This window comes from Mercenaria mercenaria, chromosome 18 (assembly GCF_021730395.1).
Source record: "Mercenaria mercenaria strain notata chromosome 18, MADL_Memer_1, whole genome shotgun sequence".
Lineage (NCBI taxonomy): Eukaryota > Metazoa > Mollusca > Bivalvia > Venerida > Veneridae > Mercenaria > Mercenaria mercenaria.
Genome location: NC_069378.1, coordinates 14,320,897 through 14,341,062, shown reverse-complemented (window position 1 = coordinate 14,341,062; position 20,166 = coordinate 14,320,897). Strand labels below are relative to the sequence as shown.

The window sequence follows — 20,166 nt, the reverse complement described above, 5'->3', positions numbered from 1 at the left end:
TGTCCAAATTTCTTGTTTTTTCCCTTAAATGTCTATCCTGTTATATATATTTCAGGTCTACTGTTTTATAGGTAGCAAAGCTGTAACAAAGCTGTAACAAAAGTCTCCCAGTACTTGGATTTAGTGTTGTTATATTTTTTGGTTCCTTGGAATCATGGAGTCCATTCATTATCTTTGTAATAGAGTTCCGCTTAAATCGGAGCTAGGGGGTGTGAGAGGTGTTGCACTTTCCATTACCTTTCATGAACAGGCTCGATCAAACTGTGTATGCTATTTTTTGTTTCGTTGCAATCTGTGCTTCCAAATGATCTTCCTATAGATTTTATTAGATGAGTACTCCACTATATAACAATATGCCCCAAATCATTCCCAATCTAATATGCTTGTTTCTGTTAAAACACGCTTACGCTTAAATGACGTCACGTTTACGTGCGATGACGTAAATGTTTTTGTTGCGACCAAGAAAGAGCGCTACTATATTTTATCTACTGTTTAAGATTAAGGGCAAAATCTTGTTTTACCTAAATTAATACACTCAAAATCGGTTATACGTCGCTAGAATAATTCACTCGCGCTACGCCCTCGTCAAATTATTCCGCGGACGTATAACCTCTTTCCGTGTATTAATAACGTTAAAACACGGTTTTTTCTATACATTATTTCGTACGTTACGGAACAAGAATGCAGTTAGATAAACATAAATTAAATGTCATTTCAGACTGCAAGTGAAGCGATAGAAAATGTTAGGACAGTACAATCTCTGACGAGAGAACCGGACTTCTTCATTAAATATTCCAAATCTTTGAATAAACCTTACAAGTAAGTACAGTGATGATGATAACAATGTAACGTACAATTAGACACATTCAAGTAATTATATATGTATATAAGTATAGTGTAACAATTAAACTTGCTAAATGGCTACAGACAGTACGTATCATAGTTATTATAGTTTTATATTGTTTAACCAGTCGAAACGTATTTATCTTTGAAGTATATAATAATCATTTATTTTTAGTCTGTCTGGAAGCTGTAAGCTGTAACAAAAATGTCCCTTTCCTGTTAATCGCGGGGTGCATTTAGTAAAATCACAGCTGATTTTATGCACACCAGAAATGCGCCATATCGTTTTGTATGAGACTTATAAATGCTCTACTGCTGTGTTTGATTAGTTTTTGAAAAATGTTAACCTTTGCAAATTTTATTCATAATATTCCTATTTCCAGGACAAACCTGAAGATGGCACAGTTAACTGGTCTCACTGTTGGATTTTCTCAAGGCATAGTTTTTATGATATACGCAGGAGCATTTCGATTTGGTGCATACATGGTAACAACAGGAGATATGACCCCTGACAATGTATTCAAGTAAGAAATGATATATTTGTGTACCATTCATAAAATTATATACACATGAGGCAAACAAAAATGTCACAATTCAGTTTAATGGTTATTTTTAAATTCCATTTAAATTGCAGGTGCTTAGCTGATGCTATTGACCGGTGTAAAGTTCAGCTCTTAGATTTGCTAGGCTAAAGCCGACTTGAAGAAAATTATAAAGATTTATTTCTGATAGCATGCCTTTTGAATAGTTTGCTTTCTGACCTCTGGCAATAGTTTTGAATATTGACAGACAAGCCATTCAATAAGTGTTACTATGACTCTTTAAGGTAAATGGCTGGTCTGTATTTTGTGCTATGCCTTGGTCTATCTAAACAGAATTGAGAAAAACAAATTAATTTCAGTTCTAATGTCATGAAATAAAACATTTACTGAATTACTCGTCTGTCAATAGACAAAAACTATTAATCTACGGGCAATAGCTTTTAGCTCGACTATTCGAAGAATAGGGGAGCTATCCTACTCGCCCCGGCGCCGGCGTGAGCGTGAGCGTGAGCGTCACACAAATGTTAAAGTTTGCGTACCACCCCAAATATTTTCAAAGTCCATTGAGATATTGCTTTGATATTTTGTATACTTGTTTACCATCATGACCCCAGTCTGTAAGGAGGAGGAGGCAACTCTATCAAGCATTTTGACTGAATTATGGCCCCTTTTCAACTTAGAATAAATGTTAAAGTTTGCGTACCACCCCAAATATTTTCAAATTCCATTCAGATATTGCTTTGATATTTTGCGTACTTGTTTACCGTCATGACCCCAGTCTGTAAAAAGGAGGAGGCAACTCTATCAAGCATTTTGACTGAATTATGGTCCCTTTTCAACTTAGAATAAATGTTAAAGTTTGCGTACCACCCCAAATATTTTCAAAGTCCATTGAGTTATTGCTTTGATATTTTGCATACTTGTTTAGTAAATTAATACCATCATGACCCCAGTTGGTAAAAAGGAGGAGGCAACTCTATCAAGCATTTTGACTGAATTATGGCCCCTTTTCGACTTAGAATATGCTTATTGTAATGTTATACTTTTACTCATAGCTTATATTATACTATCAAGCACTGAGAATAGTCGAGCGCGCTGTCCACTGACTTGTTATAATTGACTGGCAGTTGCCCATTTTGTGCATATAATAGTTCTATCTTCGAATATATTACCAAAATGAAAATACGTTCAATGAAAAAAATATTTTCAGAGTTTTCTTCGCAATCTCAATGACGGGAATGGTGATTGGGCAGAGTAGTTCATTTCTACCAGATTATTCAAAAGCCGCCACTGCCGCTGGTCTCATATTTAAAGTTCTGGATACAATTCCACTCATAGATGTTTTCTCAAAACGAGGACAGTATCTGGTATATATGCAGTTTGAATTCAAAAATATATGCATATATATTAAATACATGTAATCGATGAAAGTTCTTCATCGAATAGCTGTTGTTTTATTAACTATCTATAAACCATACCTTTTCCTTAACTGTAAAAAGTCCTAAATGTATCTTAGTTGCGAATTTTCATTAAACTTACCATGTCCAAAACTCATCTAGTACATGGTGCTTCTCTTAATTTTTCAACAAATATAAATGTGAATATGAATTATAGATCTGTTTGAGTTCTGTAGATTAACATAGGACGGAAATAGATAGCTGTAGACAGCAGATAGAAATAGTCATTGATTGATACTTTTGATGTTTGTTCGTACTTCAGTCCAAAATATCCGGACATGTCCAGTTCAGGAATGTTCAATTTAATTACCCTATGCGACCAGATGTGCCAGTTCTGAAAGGTATTGACCTCGAGATTAAGCCAGGACAAACAGTCGCGCTAGTAGGTCCGAGTGGATGTGGAAAGTCGACCGTTGTTTCACTGCTTCAACGCTTCTATGATCCACAAGAAGGGACCATAGTAAGTTAAACTAAGTATTATAAATTGCCTGTTATAACATGACTCCTTAGCGCCAGTTCATAGTTTGTTCTATATGACTGGTCTATATTCAGGCTAGTCCAATATATGAGCCGTGCCATGAGAAAACCAACATAGTGGCTTTGCGACCAGCATGGATCCAGACCAGCCTGCGCATCCGCACAGTCTGGTCAGGATCCATGCTGTTCGCTTTCAAAGCCTATTGCAATTAGAGAAACCGTTAGCGGATGCGCAGGCTGGTCTGGATCCATGCTGGTCGCAAAGCCACTATGTTGGTTTTCCCATGGCATGGCTCATATAATCTTGCAGGATAAGTTAGGACAATTAATTTCTGACGTCATATGATAGCATATATTGACTGCCAGAGAAGGACTGCATAAAGTGGCCACACTTTCGGACAGTTCAACGCCTGTTAAAACTTAGCATTTTCAAAAGCCTGTTACATATTATCGTTGTTTTTGATGCATTTCAAATAATGTCCTAGGGCTGAAATTTGAGATAGCTAGAATAAACATAGTTTTCAGCAGTTGTTTTTTTTGACAATAGGTTTTAACTTTTTTAGAAGTATCCAGTCGTACGGGACAGTACCCTACAACATGTAATAAGGTAGATAATTGCAGGTGCAGAATGTTGTTTGTTTACCACCAAATAATTATGTGCTTTGTCTTTTATGATATACTCCTAACCTTAAAGTTTTTTTTTCTGGCGGTATTTTTCTGAACGGTTGCATTGGAATAATGCACTTAATCCTTTATTTTAATATTTTATCTTCCTCTCCTTTCAGACGGTGGATGGACTAAACATCAAAGATATAAATCTAGTGAGACTGAGATATCTGATAAGCGTAGTCAGTCAAGAACCTATTCTGTTCGGTTGTAGTATAAAAGACAATATAACATATGGTCTAGATACACCAGTGTCAATGGACGACGTTATTTCATCCGCCAGAGCAGCAAATATACATGAATTTATTTCTAATTTACCATCCGTAAGTAGTTTGGGAACCTTTTTTGCTATGTTTGTAATTTACGAATGACTGCTATAATAAGATGATACTTCAGAAGAAATGATTTCGTTTAATTTTATGTCTTTTGTTTGAAAAATATGATATGCAAAGAAAACAGTATATTACTAGTTCAAGGCGAGGATGGGAATATCCTGTTCTTGGGTAACTGTTCTTAGGTAACTCGGAAGAGCCTCGTTCCAGCCAAAAGTAGTAAACCTTGAAACGGAAATTCTTATCTACACCTTCAACAAGTGAACAACTCTTATATTCTTTACAAGTACCTTACCTCAGATATAAAGAGTGAACGACTTACAATATTGTCTTTAGTCTGTCATATAGCCGCGGACAACATTTACCTATACCATGGTTGAGCTAGTTACTTCTCGCCCTTTGGCCATATGCTGTACCCAGTGTGTGCTAACCGGGCAAGTATCAGTATTCAGTCAACACGTACCATTCCCTAAAAATAACTATGACAGCCATTTGGTATGAGTTTATTTCCCCCCTCTAATCCTTACTATCATTACGTTGTTACATTTTGGTTGAAAACATTTTATAGGTTAGTTTGGAATATCATTCACGAAGCACAATATTACAATGATTTTAATTACATTGCAAAATACTTTCTCAACCTGCAGGGTTATGATACAGAAGTTGGAGAGAAGGGCACGCAGTTGTCTGGAGGACAGAAGCAACGTGTAGCTATAGCAAGAGCATTGGTTAGAAATCCAACAATTCTTCTCCTCGATGAAGCTACAAGTGCTTTAGACACAGAAAGTGAACAGGTTCGTATTGTATAATATTATACCAATATGCTTAACAACAAACATTTGAGAAAAGGATCCTTCCGCTCGATACCAAAAGTTACATGTTATTAGACAGCGGCTTACATGTATGCAGTTGCAGTCATGTGTAAATGACAACCAGTATAAAATAGCATCTTAAGCAAATACATAGCGTCACCCGTACATATTCCTAGAACATACGAGTAACATGGCACGTATATTATCCACATCGGATCACAATCAACCAACTATCTACAGAGGTACATTTTATTGTTCTGTGTTAAAGTGGCCAATTAACCGCTAGACTTCAATAAGTTGTGAATGTACGATAACATCAAGATATAGAAGAATACTTTTTAAATCATATTAACATGACATATTGATGTTACAATGTAACACTATTTGACAATAAAATATTTTATTTCTTCAGGTTGTACAAGCAGCGTTGGATAATGCACAAGAAGGAAGAACATGCATAGTTATTGCACATAGACTGTCTACAATACAGAATGCTGATGTGATCTACGTCATCGATTCCGGGAAAGTTGTGGAATCAGGAAATCATCAGCAACTTTTGAACAAAAAAGGAGTTTACTCCACACTTGTGTCAGGACAGCAGCTTTCTAAATAATGTTTACAATATTTATAGCTGACAAAGTTTATTCAGTGTATAATGTCTCAGTAGTCCTTTTTAAATTGTTGGAAATCCATGTGAACATAAAATTAGTTTCAAAACATTAATCATGTTAAAAGGAGACGGACACAGGTATTTACTTTGCATACATTAACGAGCATTTGCCTTTAGCCTGCTGGCGGCAAGTATTTTTGTCTCTGCAATCAGTGCAGACCAAGATCATTGATTACAGATTATTGTCTGTAATGTTCGCTATTCGGTCAGAAAATTTTCAGTGAACACCCTTTCGAATAATAAATTATACTGCCCAAATTGAATGATAGACCAATCCATTTTAGAAATTAAGCAGGGTAAAGGGTAAAAACTGAATATATAGGACATGCGGCATGTAAAAATAAATAAATGCTGCATAGACTGCCTTAGCGTGTGTTATGCTTTTTTTTAACCTATTTTGACAATTCAACTTCTCTCTCAAACTGAAAAATACAGCAGAACAAAATGTAGACATTAGGAATATGGAAATTACAGCTCTTGTTCCACAGCTCGGCTTCAATAATTTTTTCTTGTATCACAATCATTTACTTATTATTTGCAGGCGATTTTCATGTTGTTTTCGGCCTTTGTATCCATCAGTTTGTTTAATTCTTTTGTTTAGAAGTTTAGCCTTCAAATAATGAAATACATTGTTAGTTAAAATGTCAAGACTTGTAATTGTGTTTTCCCCATGTCATACCGTCTGTTGCCATTGAGTATGTTAGGGATTCACCTGGAAGGGATTACTTGATTACTTTTATTTACACTGTCCTGTGACTTTGGAACATGGTTGTGTTCTGTGCTTCAGAGAAATCCACCCTTACCTATTATCTTTTGTCTATGAAAACTTTATTTAGATCCCATTTTTCCCATGTCATACCGTCTGTTGCCATTGCGTGTGTTGGAGATTCACCCGACGGGGATTACTTTTATTTACACTGTCCTGTGACTTTGGAACATGGTGGGGGTAAAAAATGAAGTAAGGTGCGTACCATAAACCGGTTAAGCTCTCCAGTGGTGTTTTGGCCACTGACCATTCCAAGGCGATACACCACTGTGTTCCTTACTTTGTTCGTTTACTTCTCGTGTGTTTGCTTTGTGTGATGTGTGTGTGTGCGCGCGCGCGTGTGTACGTCCGCGTGCTGTGAGTTGTGATTTGAGGAGGCTGCGTTTTTGGAACGTAGCATTCCCTGTTGGATATCCATGTTTTCGTAGGAACACAGCGGAAGCACTATTAATGTTAACTTCGTAACTTGTATTTTGATTGTCCTCTTTTTTTGCATTCCCTCTTTCATGCATTCAGATGTTACATTGAAATGCAAGTTATCTCGGTAGTATTATTTACATTTTTGAATATTTAAAAGGTACTTTTTGAAACGAATCTTAAACTTTTAATTTTCAATGAGAGGAAAAGACAAAAAACAATTAAACTAATTTTTTAGAAAAAGAGACACCTTCTTCTGTCACGGATTTAAAAAGATGAAGTAAAGTAAAGTTTCTTTTTTAACATGCGTAGCCGATGAAAGTCCCCACCTGGAATGCATGGAACAACTTATTTCAAGCCGAATTCACGGCAGGCGTCATATTTACCTCCCCAGCATCTCTAGGACAATACTGCTGGAAACAGTACCAATTTAGGTAACTCATCCATTACTGAACAATAGTCGGGATATCAGCCACGACCCGGACCGCTGGCGTTGTAGTCCAACCTGCTACCCACTGCGCCAATGACTCCCTACAAACGCCAGATTTAACGCCTATTGTTTGCAAATGCAGATATTTTCTATCATCTTGTGTCGTTTAAAATCAACATTTTGTCAAGGAAATTATTGTTAATGTTATTTTCTCTCTTTATGATGGTTAAGGCATCCCAGTTTACAAAAGTTTGTACTGCCCGTATAAGCTTCTACGTAATAAATCCGCCCGCTTAACTCAATATGGAGAGCGCCGATCTACGGATGGCGGGGTCGGGAGTTCGATCCTCAGGCGGGTTGTATGTTCTTCATGACGATTTGATAAAAGACATTGTGTCTGAAATCATTCGTCCTGTACCGGAAGTTGGCAATTACTTACGGAGAACAGGTTTGTACTGGTACTGAATCCAGGAACACTGGTTAGGTTAACTGCCCGCCGTTACATAACTGAAATACTGTTGAAAAACGGCGTTAAACCCAAAACAAACAAAAAAAATGAATGTTTTGTGTAGCTTGGTACATAACAGCTGCCTGTGTAGCAACTCTGAGGACACTGCAAACTTTCGCATTAGTAAGAAGCTTCTGTATCTTCTGATTATTTTTGCTTTATTACAGTCAACTACGATCAGCAAGAAATAGTCAAACAGCCTTAATATCCTTAAGATACTTATGTTTTGTTTCAAAATTGATTGACATAAACACGTATAGGCTTTGTCCTGCAAGACTAACATTCAACATATAACACTAATCATAATAATGTGCTTCGCCATAACATCAGCATCCTGTGACAACAAATAATTCGACAAAGCTATCACCATAATGGCTTCTACTAGCTCGTAGGAAGGTGATCTTCTAATTCTTCTTTTCCTTTGAAGGTCGCTTAGAAAAGTAACGGTGCCGTTACTGATTGGTAGGAATAGGGTCACAACTTGAACAACCGCGATGAGAGTTTAAAATCATTAAAAACTATTATTCTATTCTTTACCGTTGTAACTAAAGCAAACTACGTGATTTCTTTATTTTGAAGACACATAAAAACAGAATCAATTTCAAAACGCAAGAGTTTGTTATATATTTATGATTTGCTATTTGCATATGCCTGCATTTCTGGCAGCAAATTGTTCCAGAAAACTACCTGCTCTGCTCGCAGACGTTGTTTGACCTCGGTCAGCTTGGAGGAAATCTCCAGATACTTCTCTCCGGGCACATCATACGCAGGCCAAGATCTGCTACCAAGTGTGTTCAGTGACATAGGAGTGTTAGGGTTTCTGAAAGGTAATTACAAATAGGTTAAACTAAGCGAAAAGAACACAGGCAATATATTTCAATTGTCAAAAATACTCTTCGGATTTCGTAGTACTGAAAAATAAGGTTAACGCATATACAACTTCCATTAATGATTAGGAGTCCGCCGTAGGGAAGGACAAAGAGTAGTCTCTTAACACAACTGGTCTCTTAATACAACATATTTTGTTCTTTATTAACACAAATAGGAATTGAAAAGGTGGTCTCTTAATGCAAAATGGTCTCTTAAAAGACGTGGTCTTTGAGCAAGTTTGACTGTACTTACAATACTGAAATACAAATGAATACAGGAAATAGTGTTATAAACACCCTCAAATTCAGCATATATTAAAAAAGGAAAGTTTTTTTTTTAATTTGATTAAAAATGCTAATTCATACAACACATAAAAACTTTTAACGAACTTTTTTATCCTTTTCTGAATATATATATACCTTCGTAATATGAGCCGCACCATGATAAAACCAACTTAGTGCATTTGCGACCAGCATGGATCCAGACCAGCATCCATGCTGTTCGCTTTCAAAGCCTATTGCAGTTAGAGAAACCGTTAGCGAACACCAGACTGCGCGGATGCGCAGGTTGGTCTGGATCCATGCTGGTCGCAAATGCACTATGTTGATTTTCTCATGGTGCGGCTCATTTACTTTCATGTATACCCGAAAATAGGGATCAAAATGTCCCGCGATTTGAGCTGAAGTACTGTGTACTTGCTAGAGAGGATGCAAAAAATCATTTTGTCACAATAACCCGGACTTGGGAATAAAATAAGCATCGTTTGCAAACTACAGGTTTAGTTACATTACTTTCCAACCACCGCTTGTACCAGCAAGCTTTTGGAATTTTATTTTCATAATTTGTAGTTAACTTTACTCAGTGTGAAATTTAGCTTGATGTACAAGAAAGTTTCTCACCCCGTCTTTGCAAAGTTCGTCAACATCGTTATAACATCTTTAGACAGCTTGTAGTGGCTTTTAACTTCTTCTTCTGATAAATTCAAATATTTCCGTATGGTCTCTGTAAATCCAAATACGAACAGTATTTCGTCAGAATGGCAGGCAACATTTTCGCCGTCTAGTTCCGGTGCAATCCGTAAAAGATGTTTCGGAGGTGAAGCCGTGAACTGGTAAACGTACGTTGATGTGATGTTATTCAAATGCGCATTTGCGGTTTGAATTGTTGGTGCGTTTAGAGCATAGTCTGTCCAAATATCGATGGCATTCTGCAAGCGCTTTGTGCTATTTGCTGGATCGTCCCAAGACATGTACTCATTTATAGTTAGGTCTACAGCTAGAGTTGTAGGCATTTCGTCAAGCCATGCTTCAAGTGCTCTTGGAACAATGACCTTATTAAATTGTTGAGCAGATACTTTATAATTGATCGATGTAGGTGTTGTATTATTTAGTAATATCATCGTCAAGTCTTGATACACTACACCATCATAATTGTTAGCACCAATCATAATGTCTACCTCCCAAAAGTTTGAATACTTTGATCTCATGTTCGAGTCTAGAAGTTCAGATAATATATCGGGCGTCTTTGCGAGTACAAAGTCATCATCAAATACAGGAACCCATGTTCTGTTAACTTCGTCGACTTTGCCAATTTCTGTCTTAATGGTAGCCGAGATAACGTCGGCTTCTGATTAACCTTTCAAACATGCAGACATATTAGCTAAATTATTGCATCCGACAGATTTCGCAAATTCTATCGACGATTCATAATTTGAATGTCCGTGAGAAACTGCCCAAGCAGCTACCGTTCCGCTTTCAGCTATTGCCCTTTTAAATAATCCTTTATTACCGGGATACAACATTTGATATATAACGCTTCTAGAACCGGCTGACTCTCCGAATATCGTGATGTTAGTTACGTCACCCCCAAACGCAGCAATATTTTCGTACACCCAGCGGATAGCTATATGTTGGTCCCATAAACCATAGTTACCTTTAGCCTTCGGGTCATGGGTACTGAAAAATCCAAGTACGCCAAGACGGTAATTTAATGTTACAACGATCACGTCACCAAGAGCACTTATTACGTCGCCTTCATAAAGATCTGCGTATCCGACAAAAAACGCTCCTCCATGAATCCATATCATTACCGGTTTCGGTGCTACATTTATGTTAGAAACTCCAGGTGTAAAAATATTTAGGTAAAGGCAGTCTTCCGACATGGTGCCATGTTCCAAATACGGCTGTGGACATTTCCGAGAATAGTTATGTGCATTGAATGGCGTCTGCAACTTTGCCTTCATAACTGGCTTTTCAAATCGCAGAGGACCAGTCGGCGGCTCGGCATAAGGTATTCCAAGAAATTTTCTCACCTGAAAAGTCTGGTCTGCAAATCTAACTTGATCAGTGAAGCCAATTATGTCACCGACATTTGTAGTTACTTTTTGAATTCCGTCCGGAATAAGAAATCCTTTGTTTGTACATGTATAAGTAAACAATAACCCCCACAACAGTTTGAAATCCATGCTTTTGACAGGTCAGCTTTGAAAATGTAATCCAGCTGTTCCTACATATGCACTAATTTAATTTAATAAATAGAATTGTTGGCTGTTAAAGGGATTAACTATCGACAAATATTTTGGCATCTAAGATATATTGGAATTCGCAAACAGAATGAAGTATAACATCTTATCAAAGTTGAATATGTGCATATTTTATACAAAGTGTTTCCTATTTACGCAAGCTTTCAAAACTTCATGACCGAACATTGGTTATCATGCTTGAGGGATGTAAATAGATAATGTTTCCGTGTATGATCAAACTATATTTCACCGAGTAAACATCAAATCCATTACATGTGAAACAACTAGACATTTTCTTTTATTCAATGACTTTTCAAAGCTTTTTTTTCCAGTTATGGCAGTATATCCCTCCAAAATGTTTTTGGCTGTAAACCATCCCCGCCCCCTAGTCCAAGCTTCCAATTTGTGTATTTTGTGTAGAATAAATGTATATACATTTGAGGACTTTAAAAAACGCCTCATTCATATATGACACTTATTTTATCCTTGCGTCTCGCATCCATGTATTTTGATTTGCGCTTTTTGTTATTCATTAAATCTGACCCAGTATGATGGCTGCTTTTGAGATATTTGACATTATCACCTATACATGTGCAGCTTATGCTGTAATTCACGTCATACAAAATTCACGACGCGCATTTACATATATATATTGTTATAACATGGTGATGGACAAGTTCATTTTCGAAATTTAGCAGGATAACGGTTAAGTCAGTATTGACAGTACCAAATACCACCATGTCGCTGTAACTATACTGGACAGGCTGTGACTCTAGGTTTCCAAAGAAAAAAGAGTGGAATGATTTTTAGATTAATGTCAAACATGGAATGTTTTTAACTGTGAAAGGTGTATTTATGTAGTCAAAATGTAATTAAAATATATAAAAATATAGTTTGTAGATTTCTACATCTTTTAACAATACCCAATATTCACCTGTATCATATTCTCTACACTATTCTATGGTGTATTGTATCTCCTGGAAATAATTCAGTGATTCATTCCATCCTGTGAATGAAATACAGTTTTCATGTTTCTTTAATTCTTTCACATGATACTTTGGATATGAGATATGTGTGAAAGGCGGTATATGTAAAAGTTTATATGTGCGCGGAATCCTTAATTATGTTAAACTATTGAAGAAGCAGTGTGTGTGGCTTTGTGATGCGGAGATGTGAGTGCAAGGCGTATTAGTTAAAACTCTGCGATGCAACTTGTATTTTATTTAACGTTTAATTGGAAGACTAGATAGAAAAATAACATTTTGACAATATATTTGCACTAGACATCCAGTTCCATACTTAGAATATATATTCGTCTATCTATGACTTCTGTTTAGCAAACGCTTGCATTTCTGGCAGCAGAGTATTCCAGAAGAATACCTGTTCGGCCCTCAGGCGCTGTTTGACCTCCGACCGCTGGGCTGTAATTTCAAGATACATTTCGCCTGGCAAACTGTATGACGGCCAAGTAGCACTATTTAGTGTGCCAAGCTGCATAGGTATGTTGGGGTTACTGAAAGTATAAAATGAATCAATATTTAAACCCAGGTAACCGAAACATTGTGGTTTAAAATAGTTTTTTTGTTAAGTTGTGAGAGCATAAACTTTCTGATGAATGCCTGTCAATATAACAATTACGTAGAAATATACTTTGATTTAGTGAAACCCGTCAAAATATCATATTGCCATTTTAATGTGAAAACATGATATTTTTTAGGCAGTTTGAACATTTAACTGAACAAAATGTCAGCAGTGTGGCTATTGAATGAATAGAATTTGATTAATTGGCCTTGTAATAGTTATACAATGTATATACAGCTATATATTGTAGCAAAGTTATCCAATTACAAGGCTATTTGCAAATATAACAAAAGCCCTAACGCCCTCCACGTCTGATTCAAACGGAATATTATCAGCTACGGAATCAAAGATCACGGGGAATAATATTTTAGTAATTTCGAAACTATAAGCAAGTTTTTATGTTCTGCATACATGCAAACTTAAATAATGAATATATACCGAATTATAGCTACAATCTGTTCTGTCTCTGTTACAGTAGTTGCTATTTTGAACAGTCGTAATAGTAATACGTTAATTCACTACAGAAATAATCGACAAATTGAAATCATCTAAAGGAAACCCAAATTAATATATATTTTGTAAAGATAGTATACGATTTCCAAAGTTATCATTAAATGATCCACATAGCTCAAAGTTATTTGAACCGAACGAATGAAATTTAATTCTGAACCGGACCTATAGTTATATAATTATATTAGGTAAAATAATAAATTACCCCGACTTAGCGAAATTTGTCCACATAGTTATCATTTCTCTGGACAGTTGATAGTCATTAGATTCGATAATACTTTCAGAAAAATTCCAGTATCCCCTGAGATTTTCTGTAAAACCAAACACAAAGGGGAGTTCGTCCGTGTGACAAGCGACATTCTTTCCTTCTAGCACGGGTGCAATCGGTAAAAGACGTTTTGGAGGTGCCACCGAAAACTGATACATGTACGTAGATGAACTGCCATTTAAATGCGCATTTGCAGTAGATATCGTTGGAGCATTTAGCGCATAATCTGTCCAAATATCAATAGCATTCTGTAACCGTTTTGTGCTGTCAAATGGATCGCCCCATGCCGTGTACTCATTTATGGTTAGATCTGACGCCAGTGATGTAGGACTTTCACCAAGCCATGCTTCAACTGCTCTGTGGACAACAATATTGTCAAACTGTTGTGCAGAAACGTTGTAGCTAATTGATGTCGGAGTAGTATTGTTAATGTATACCATCATCAAATCTTGGTACACTACACCGTCGTAATTGTTTGCACCTATCATTAAATCAATGTCCCAAAAGTTTGAATATTTTGATCTCAGGTGTGGGTCCAATAGCTCAGATAATATATCGGGAGTCTTTGCGAGCACAAACTCATCATCAAAGACGGGCACCCAACTTCTATTCACTTCATTAAACAAATCGCCTTCTATCTTTAGGGTTGCAGAAAGAATCTCGTCCTCAGGTTTTTCTTTTAAACACGCAGATATATTGGATAAGTCGCTACATCCAACAGATTGGGCAAATTTCATGGACGATTCGTAGTTTGTATTTCCATGAGAGACAGCCCAGGCAGCAATAGTTCCACTTTCTGCTATTGCTCGTTTAAATAAACCTTTATTGCCAGGGTAGAGCATCTGGTATATAACACTACTTGAACCGGCTGACTCCCCAAATATGGTTATATTTGTGGCATCTCCCCCGAAGTCAGCAATGTTTTCGTTCACCCAACGAATAGCTAAATGTTGGTCCCATAAACCGTAGTTACCTTTTGCCATAGAATTTTGGGTACTGAAAAATCCAAGAACACCGAGTCGGTAATTAAGGGTAACAACAATGACGTCAGCGAGGACGCTGATGACATCACCCGAATAAACATCGCTATATCCTTCAAGAAAACCGCCGCCATGAATCCAAATCATTACCGGTTTTGGTGCAATATTTTTGCTTGGTAATTCTGGTTTAAATATGTTGAGATAAAGACAGTCTTCTGACATGGTGTCACGTTGAGGCCACGGTTGAGGGCATTTCGGTGAGTAGTTATGTGCTTTGAAGGGTGTCTGGAGTCTTGCTTTCATAACTGGCTTTTCAAAACGCAGATTTCCTACCGGTGGTTCAGCATACGGAATTCCAAGAAATTTTTTCACTTGAAAATTCTGCTTGCCAAATTCAACTTGATCTGTAAAACCGATGATATCTCCAAACTTAGCAGTTGTCACCTTTTGTATTCCATCTGGAATAAGAAATCCCTCACACGCACTTATCAAAGCGAAAAAGGATCCCAAACTTAATCTAAAATGCATTTTCTTGACAGGTCTGAAGTACATTTTGCAAATCAGTTTTACCTTTATAAAATTTGCTTCAAAAGACTGTTTTCATTCAAAATAAACGAGGGCTGGTCAATAAATTCTTGGACAAAAGTCATACATAAAAGATGTGCGCTGGAGAAAGGTTATTGTCAATCGGGCTCCAATGACTTTTATAAAAGCAACGAAGGGATTAAAATCGGTGCTTGGACGCACGTGTTTCATTCAACGAAAGCTAAAGATTAAACATGACTGTATTATTATGATCACAAGACTAAACAACTAAGTAGTTAGTTAGTTTGTTTGTTTTGGGTTTAACGCCGTTCTCCAACAGTATTTCAGTCCTGTAACGGCGGGCAGTTAACCTAACCAGTGTTCCTGGATTCTGGACCAGTACAAACTTGTTCTCCGCAAGTAACTGCCAACTTCTCCACATGAATTATCAGAGGTGGAGGACGAATGATTTCAGACACAATGTCTTTTATCAAATCGTCACGGAGAACATACGCCCCGCACGGGGATCGAACCCGCGATCTGTAGACTAACGCTCTCCCTACTGAGCTAAGTGGGCGGGTCTAAGTAGTTGAGTAGTAAGTTAGTAGAAAAACAACTATGTATCACCGCCAACAGATGAAGCACATGTGCTTTATGTTTTGATAAAAAAAATTATGGTCTGCTCCTGTGTCATGTCGTAATACTATCTAAACGAGAAAGACTTAACACCAGTCCTGTGTCATATCGTTATTCTATCTAAAGGAGAAATACTTAACACCGACTATTACAGAAAGGTAACGATTACGAAATAATTATACTGAATATATTCAAAACAATAAAAATAGTTATAAAAGCCCATAGAGCAAATTAGCAAAGATTCTAATGCTGAGAATAAACATTGATATATCAATATATCCAACAAAAAGAAAGGAGAAATTTACGAATTATTGCAAGGGGAGGGAAAATTAAAGGCTAAAACTTCGTTTTTATAGAAATAGAGGGTGTTACTTGAGTGTCTGTTCATATTGAATTTAATAAACCATTTGTATAAAATAATAACATGTAAGGCTCTGCATAGCATTTTATTAATTTAATAAATTCAACGTGGAAAAACACAAATGTAATATTCTTTTCGTTACACTTAATGGCTTTATTACACTAGTGTAATATCAAATTTATGTTATGGCGTTAATTTACTCCAACCACGTCAAACGTGTGATAAATAAATATATATACAGTAGTGTACAATTGCCATATCAAGGCCACCATGACACGCATGTAGACTCTCAAAAACTATATATGATTTCTTGATACTGTCAGTGGGTATTACGCATGGTCACTGAAATGCGGAGCGGCGAAGAACATTACTGATTAAAGAAATCTTAAACGTTACTGTGATCTATATTATAATTATTTATATTTTAAATCATATTGCAGCAATTTTATTACCAATCCTCATAAAATGAGTAGCTTGCTATGAGATAGCCGCCTGGACAAAATATTTTGAACTCTAGGCAAAATTGGAATTTACATACCAGGATAGAACTTAACTTGACCTAGGTCATTATATATACTCTCTCTGTTAAAAAGACACAACATAACCTAGTGACTTACAGTTTCCTCCCAGAGGAACTAAGTGATGTCATACTGATAATACTGGTATAATATAGCTATACATTGCAAGATGACAGATGGATGATTTATGCCCTCCCTAAAGTAATGTGCTTTTACAACTTCATCTTCAACTTTATGCATTAAATCTCTTTTCAGTATAGGTTTAAAACATAGGTAAATAACTATCTTACCCTGTATAAACAAAGTGTGGTCTAAACTCAGCTTAAAATACGAAATACTGTGCGTATTGCTATCAACTGATAAAATGTTAAGACATTAAACACAGTACCATGACCTAATATATATATATCAAAGTCAATCTGTTTGTAAATTCGTGCATTTCTTACATTTTCATGCCAATTGCCAAAGGCTACAGTTATACTGGGAGATCGGATATGAATAGGGAAAACCACGAATAACTAAAGACTCGTGAATAAAAATGAATGGGACCCGAACGGTCTAGTACTTTGTTAGAATTTGGTGGTTTCTCTGCCTTAGAACATGTATGTAATTTTGTTGGTTTTAGAAACAAAAAAAATAACTATTAAACAAACCAACATGTGTTAAAGACTATAAAAAACGTTTCATAATTAAGGTCTATCTGACCAATGGGAAATCCGACCGGTACTAGCTGATGCATAACATGCAGTTGGATCACGAAATAATCGCATTTAGCGCGTAATTGTGATGATACACCCAAAAACAAACAAATCAAAGGCTACTTTAATGGTCTGAGTTACGCGAATCAGAAGAGATTAAACTCTTAATGTGGATTTAACACTGACTTAAAGCATGGCACCGGAATTAACTTTGAATTAACAGGATATATACTACGAAATTCCTTAAATGTTGAAATAGAATTGATAGGAACATCCTCTGCAAGCACAGGCCATAACCAAACAATATAATAGTGGACTCGGTTTGACCGAGTCTGTTTATGAAAATAAAACACATGAAATGCGCTCAGCTAAAAATATAGCATTACTCAAACGTTGTTATTCTAATCGGTATTCTAGAAGCATATAATAGCATAAACATAATAACCTGTATTTAGCATATAACAAAAACGTTCAAATATTCAATGGAGTTTAGCATTGTACTTACTGACTGAGGACTGCATGTGTTTCATATCATTTTTGCAGGACCTATACTAAGAAAATTATGAACCGACGCCATAAAACTAAAACAAAGATTATATTAATTTTTACGGAAACAATTAAAGTTATATATCAAATATCATAAAAGAAAGTTTGCGTTATTTTTTTCAATGTTGTTCAGTGTCTTTTATATAATGATTATTAATGACTCTTATATCCTTAGGATAGGGGACACATTTGTATACAATGTCGCCAGGCATACGTATGTTTAGGGCAACACTGAAAGTGACGTCAGATGACCTTCAGCTTTTTCCGGAAGTAAAGAAGATGACAGCAAACAGGCTAAACTTGAAAAAGAAAGTCGCATTTGCTTGGCCTATATTCAGGGGAAGGTCTTTTCACCCCAAGACACCTAAAAAACAATAATTATCCTATTGTTTAGTATTAAAATGTCAAAATAATAACATATTTTAATGTTTTAAGTGATAATTTTCTCTTTTTTTTCTTAATCATGAAAAAAGGAAAACTTAGAACATAATTCAGGGGGAACAATCCAAAAAGCTTAACTATGATAAAGCCTAAAGGAGATCCAGTTTTTTCCCTTTCATTCAGAAGTTAATGTCTTTGTAAATATGTTAGTAAATTTGAGTAAAAAATAAAAATGTTTTTAACTGTAAGGGCATCCGGGATCTGCAGAATGACTATTTCCAAGGGAAACAAATAAATATGTAATTTACATAGTAACGTTGGCTTTCGCTCCCTTTCACATTAATAACACGTTCATTTCAGCTGATGTTCGTAGATGTATATCCTTGAACAAATCTACTCTGAAGGTTATTTTAACTGTATTAGGATGTCTTTAAGATAAATATTTTTAATAAATGATACAAATAAAATTAATATTCTAGGTGTCTTTGGGGTGTCTTTGGGTGTCTTGGGGTGAAAAGACCTTCCGTATATTCGGGAGTTACGCCCAGGGGCCACCCCTTCTAAATGTATGCGCGTGGACTTCGTTCTTTTCATTTGCTCATGGGGAGTCAATTTTCAACACTTTGTAACGATGTGAAAATATATGGGCTTTAGTACAACATGTCAGCTTTTCATCTACGGAAAATAATTTGAACTTGGAATAAAAACAAATCCTACAGGGGTCCGTAACGAAACAAGGGTGTATGGAGATTTTGGGAACTTCGTCAAATCGTTCTAAAGGTCCTTTTTGACGTTGTTTAAAAGTGTCAGTATATGCCTCGGATGTTAGATATGTCCGTATTTGAGAGCTGCAGTCCTAGACATATCTAAAATAATTTCAAAATGAATACGTTTTTCAACGTTACAGGCGCGGAAAGGATATATAATCTATGAATGGTGTCTTATCGTCTTTGTAACGAGAAAATGACATTGAATTGAGTGGTCATTAATTCGATTCATGGAAATATCGCAGTATGACCTACATAGTGTCGATGTGACTCTACACCCAACAAAAGAGTAGTCATATGATAATCCATTGTTTATTGTAATTGGAGATGTTGTAAATTTTTCCACTTCAAAAAAGAACTATTCCTTAAAAATGAAATAACGATAATTGTAGAATGTACAGTAATTATAGTAATGGGAATGCAAACTGCGTAAAATGCGTGTCTCGGTACCCACAGATATGACATACAAGGGTCTGCAAAACGTTTTGTCAATGAGTTTTGGATTTCTAAAGAGTTTTATATACCATATTTCAATTGCAAGCCTTCAAAGTATTTCACCTTTACCGAAACACATTCGTGTAACATTTCAACCAAGTTAGATAGTCTTCTTTTGGTATTTATTGAAGACAATGGTTCATAGCACGAGAGAGCTTCTGGACTTACATTTCCTCCCAGAGTTATTTCTTAATTATAATTATAAGCCTTTGAAATATAAAGAAGTCGCATAAACTCGTATCCAATGAGTATGTGTGTGTGTTCGGGTTTAACGTCTTTTTCAACAATTTTTCAGTCATATAAACGACGGTGTCTACTTGCAGCAGTGAGCACAATGCCCAACTTTATAGTGCTGCCTCACTGGAATATCACGCCGTAGACACGTTGCATGATACCCCACCCAGTCACATTATACTGACACCGGGCTGACCAGTCCTAGCACTATCCTCTTAATGCTGAGCGCCAAGCCAGGAAGCTACTAGTACCATTTTTTACGTCTTTGGTATGACGCCGCCGGGGATCGAACCCACGACCTCCCGTACTCAAAGCAGACGCTCTACCACTATTAGTCTAGGCTACCGAGGCGGTT

At 36.3% G+C, this 20,166-nt stretch overlaps 4 protein-coding genes across 6 annotated transcripts in view; 1 reads left to right on the top strand and 3 right to left on the bottom strand.

The window, feature by feature from the left end:
- LOC123537742 (ATP-dependent translocase ABCB1-like) overlaps nucleotides 1-6,447 on the top strand; it is a 41,052-nt gene extending 34,605 nt beyond the window's left edge. For all 3 annotated transcript variants that reach the window (XM_045321508.2, XM_045321509.2, XM_053530059.1), the window contains exons 22-28: nucleotides 719-819; nucleotides 1,227-1,367; nucleotides 2,596-2,752; nucleotides 3,105-3,302; nucleotides 4,105-4,308; nucleotides 4,965-5,111; nucleotides 5,542-6,447. In XM_045321508.2, the coding sequence (XP_045177443.2) occupies nucleotides 719-819; nucleotides 1,227-1,367; nucleotides 2,596-2,752; nucleotides 3,105-3,302; nucleotides 4,105-4,308; nucleotides 4,965-5,111; nucleotides 5,542-5,742 (1,149 nt within the window). In that variant the 3' untranslated portion in view covers nucleotides 5,743-6,447. The remainder of the gene's footprint in view (nucleotides 1-718; nucleotides 820-1,226; nucleotides 1,368-2,595; nucleotides 2,753-3,104; nucleotides 3,303-4,104; nucleotides 4,309-4,964; nucleotides 5,112-5,541) is intronic.
- Nucleotides 6,448-7,837: 1,390 nt separating this feature from the next.
- On the bottom strand, nucleotides 7,838-10,410 carry LOC128550646 (neuroligin-4, Y-linked-like). The gene is made up of 2 exons (XM_053530060.1): nucleotides 9,690-10,410; nucleotides 7,838-8,740 (listed from the first exon to the last, which is right to left on the bottom strand). The coding sequence occupies exons 1-2, from the start codon at nucleotides 10,274-10,276 to the stop codon at nucleotides 8,548-8,550; spliced, it is 780 nt and encodes a 259-aa protein (XP_053386035.1). The 5' UTR covers nucleotides 10,277-10,410; the 3' UTR covers nucleotides 7,838-8,547.
- Nucleotides 10,411-10,420: 10 nt separating this feature from the next.
- LOC128550485 (bile salt-activated lipase-like) lies at nucleotides 10,421-10,951 on the bottom strand. Its single transcript, XM_053529671.1, has one exon. It carries the CDS (start codon nucleotides 10,949-10,951, stop codon nucleotides 10,421-10,423), a length of 531 nt encoding a protein of 176 aa, XP_053385646.1.
- A 1,619-nt stretch (nucleotides 10,952-12,570) lies between these two features.
- On the bottom strand, nucleotides 12,571-15,246 carry LOC123537971 (cholinesterase 1-like). The gene is made up of 2 exons (XM_053529987.1): nucleotides 13,608-15,246; nucleotides 12,571-12,824 (listed from the first exon to the last, which is right to left on the bottom strand). The coding sequence occupies exons 1-2, from the start codon at nucleotides 15,200-15,202 to the stop codon at nucleotides 12,632-12,634; spliced, it is 1,788 nt and encodes a 595-aa protein (XP_053385962.1). The 5' UTR covers nucleotides 15,203-15,246; the 3' UTR covers nucleotides 12,571-12,631.
- Nucleotides 15,247-20,166: the final 4,920 nt, after the last annotated feature.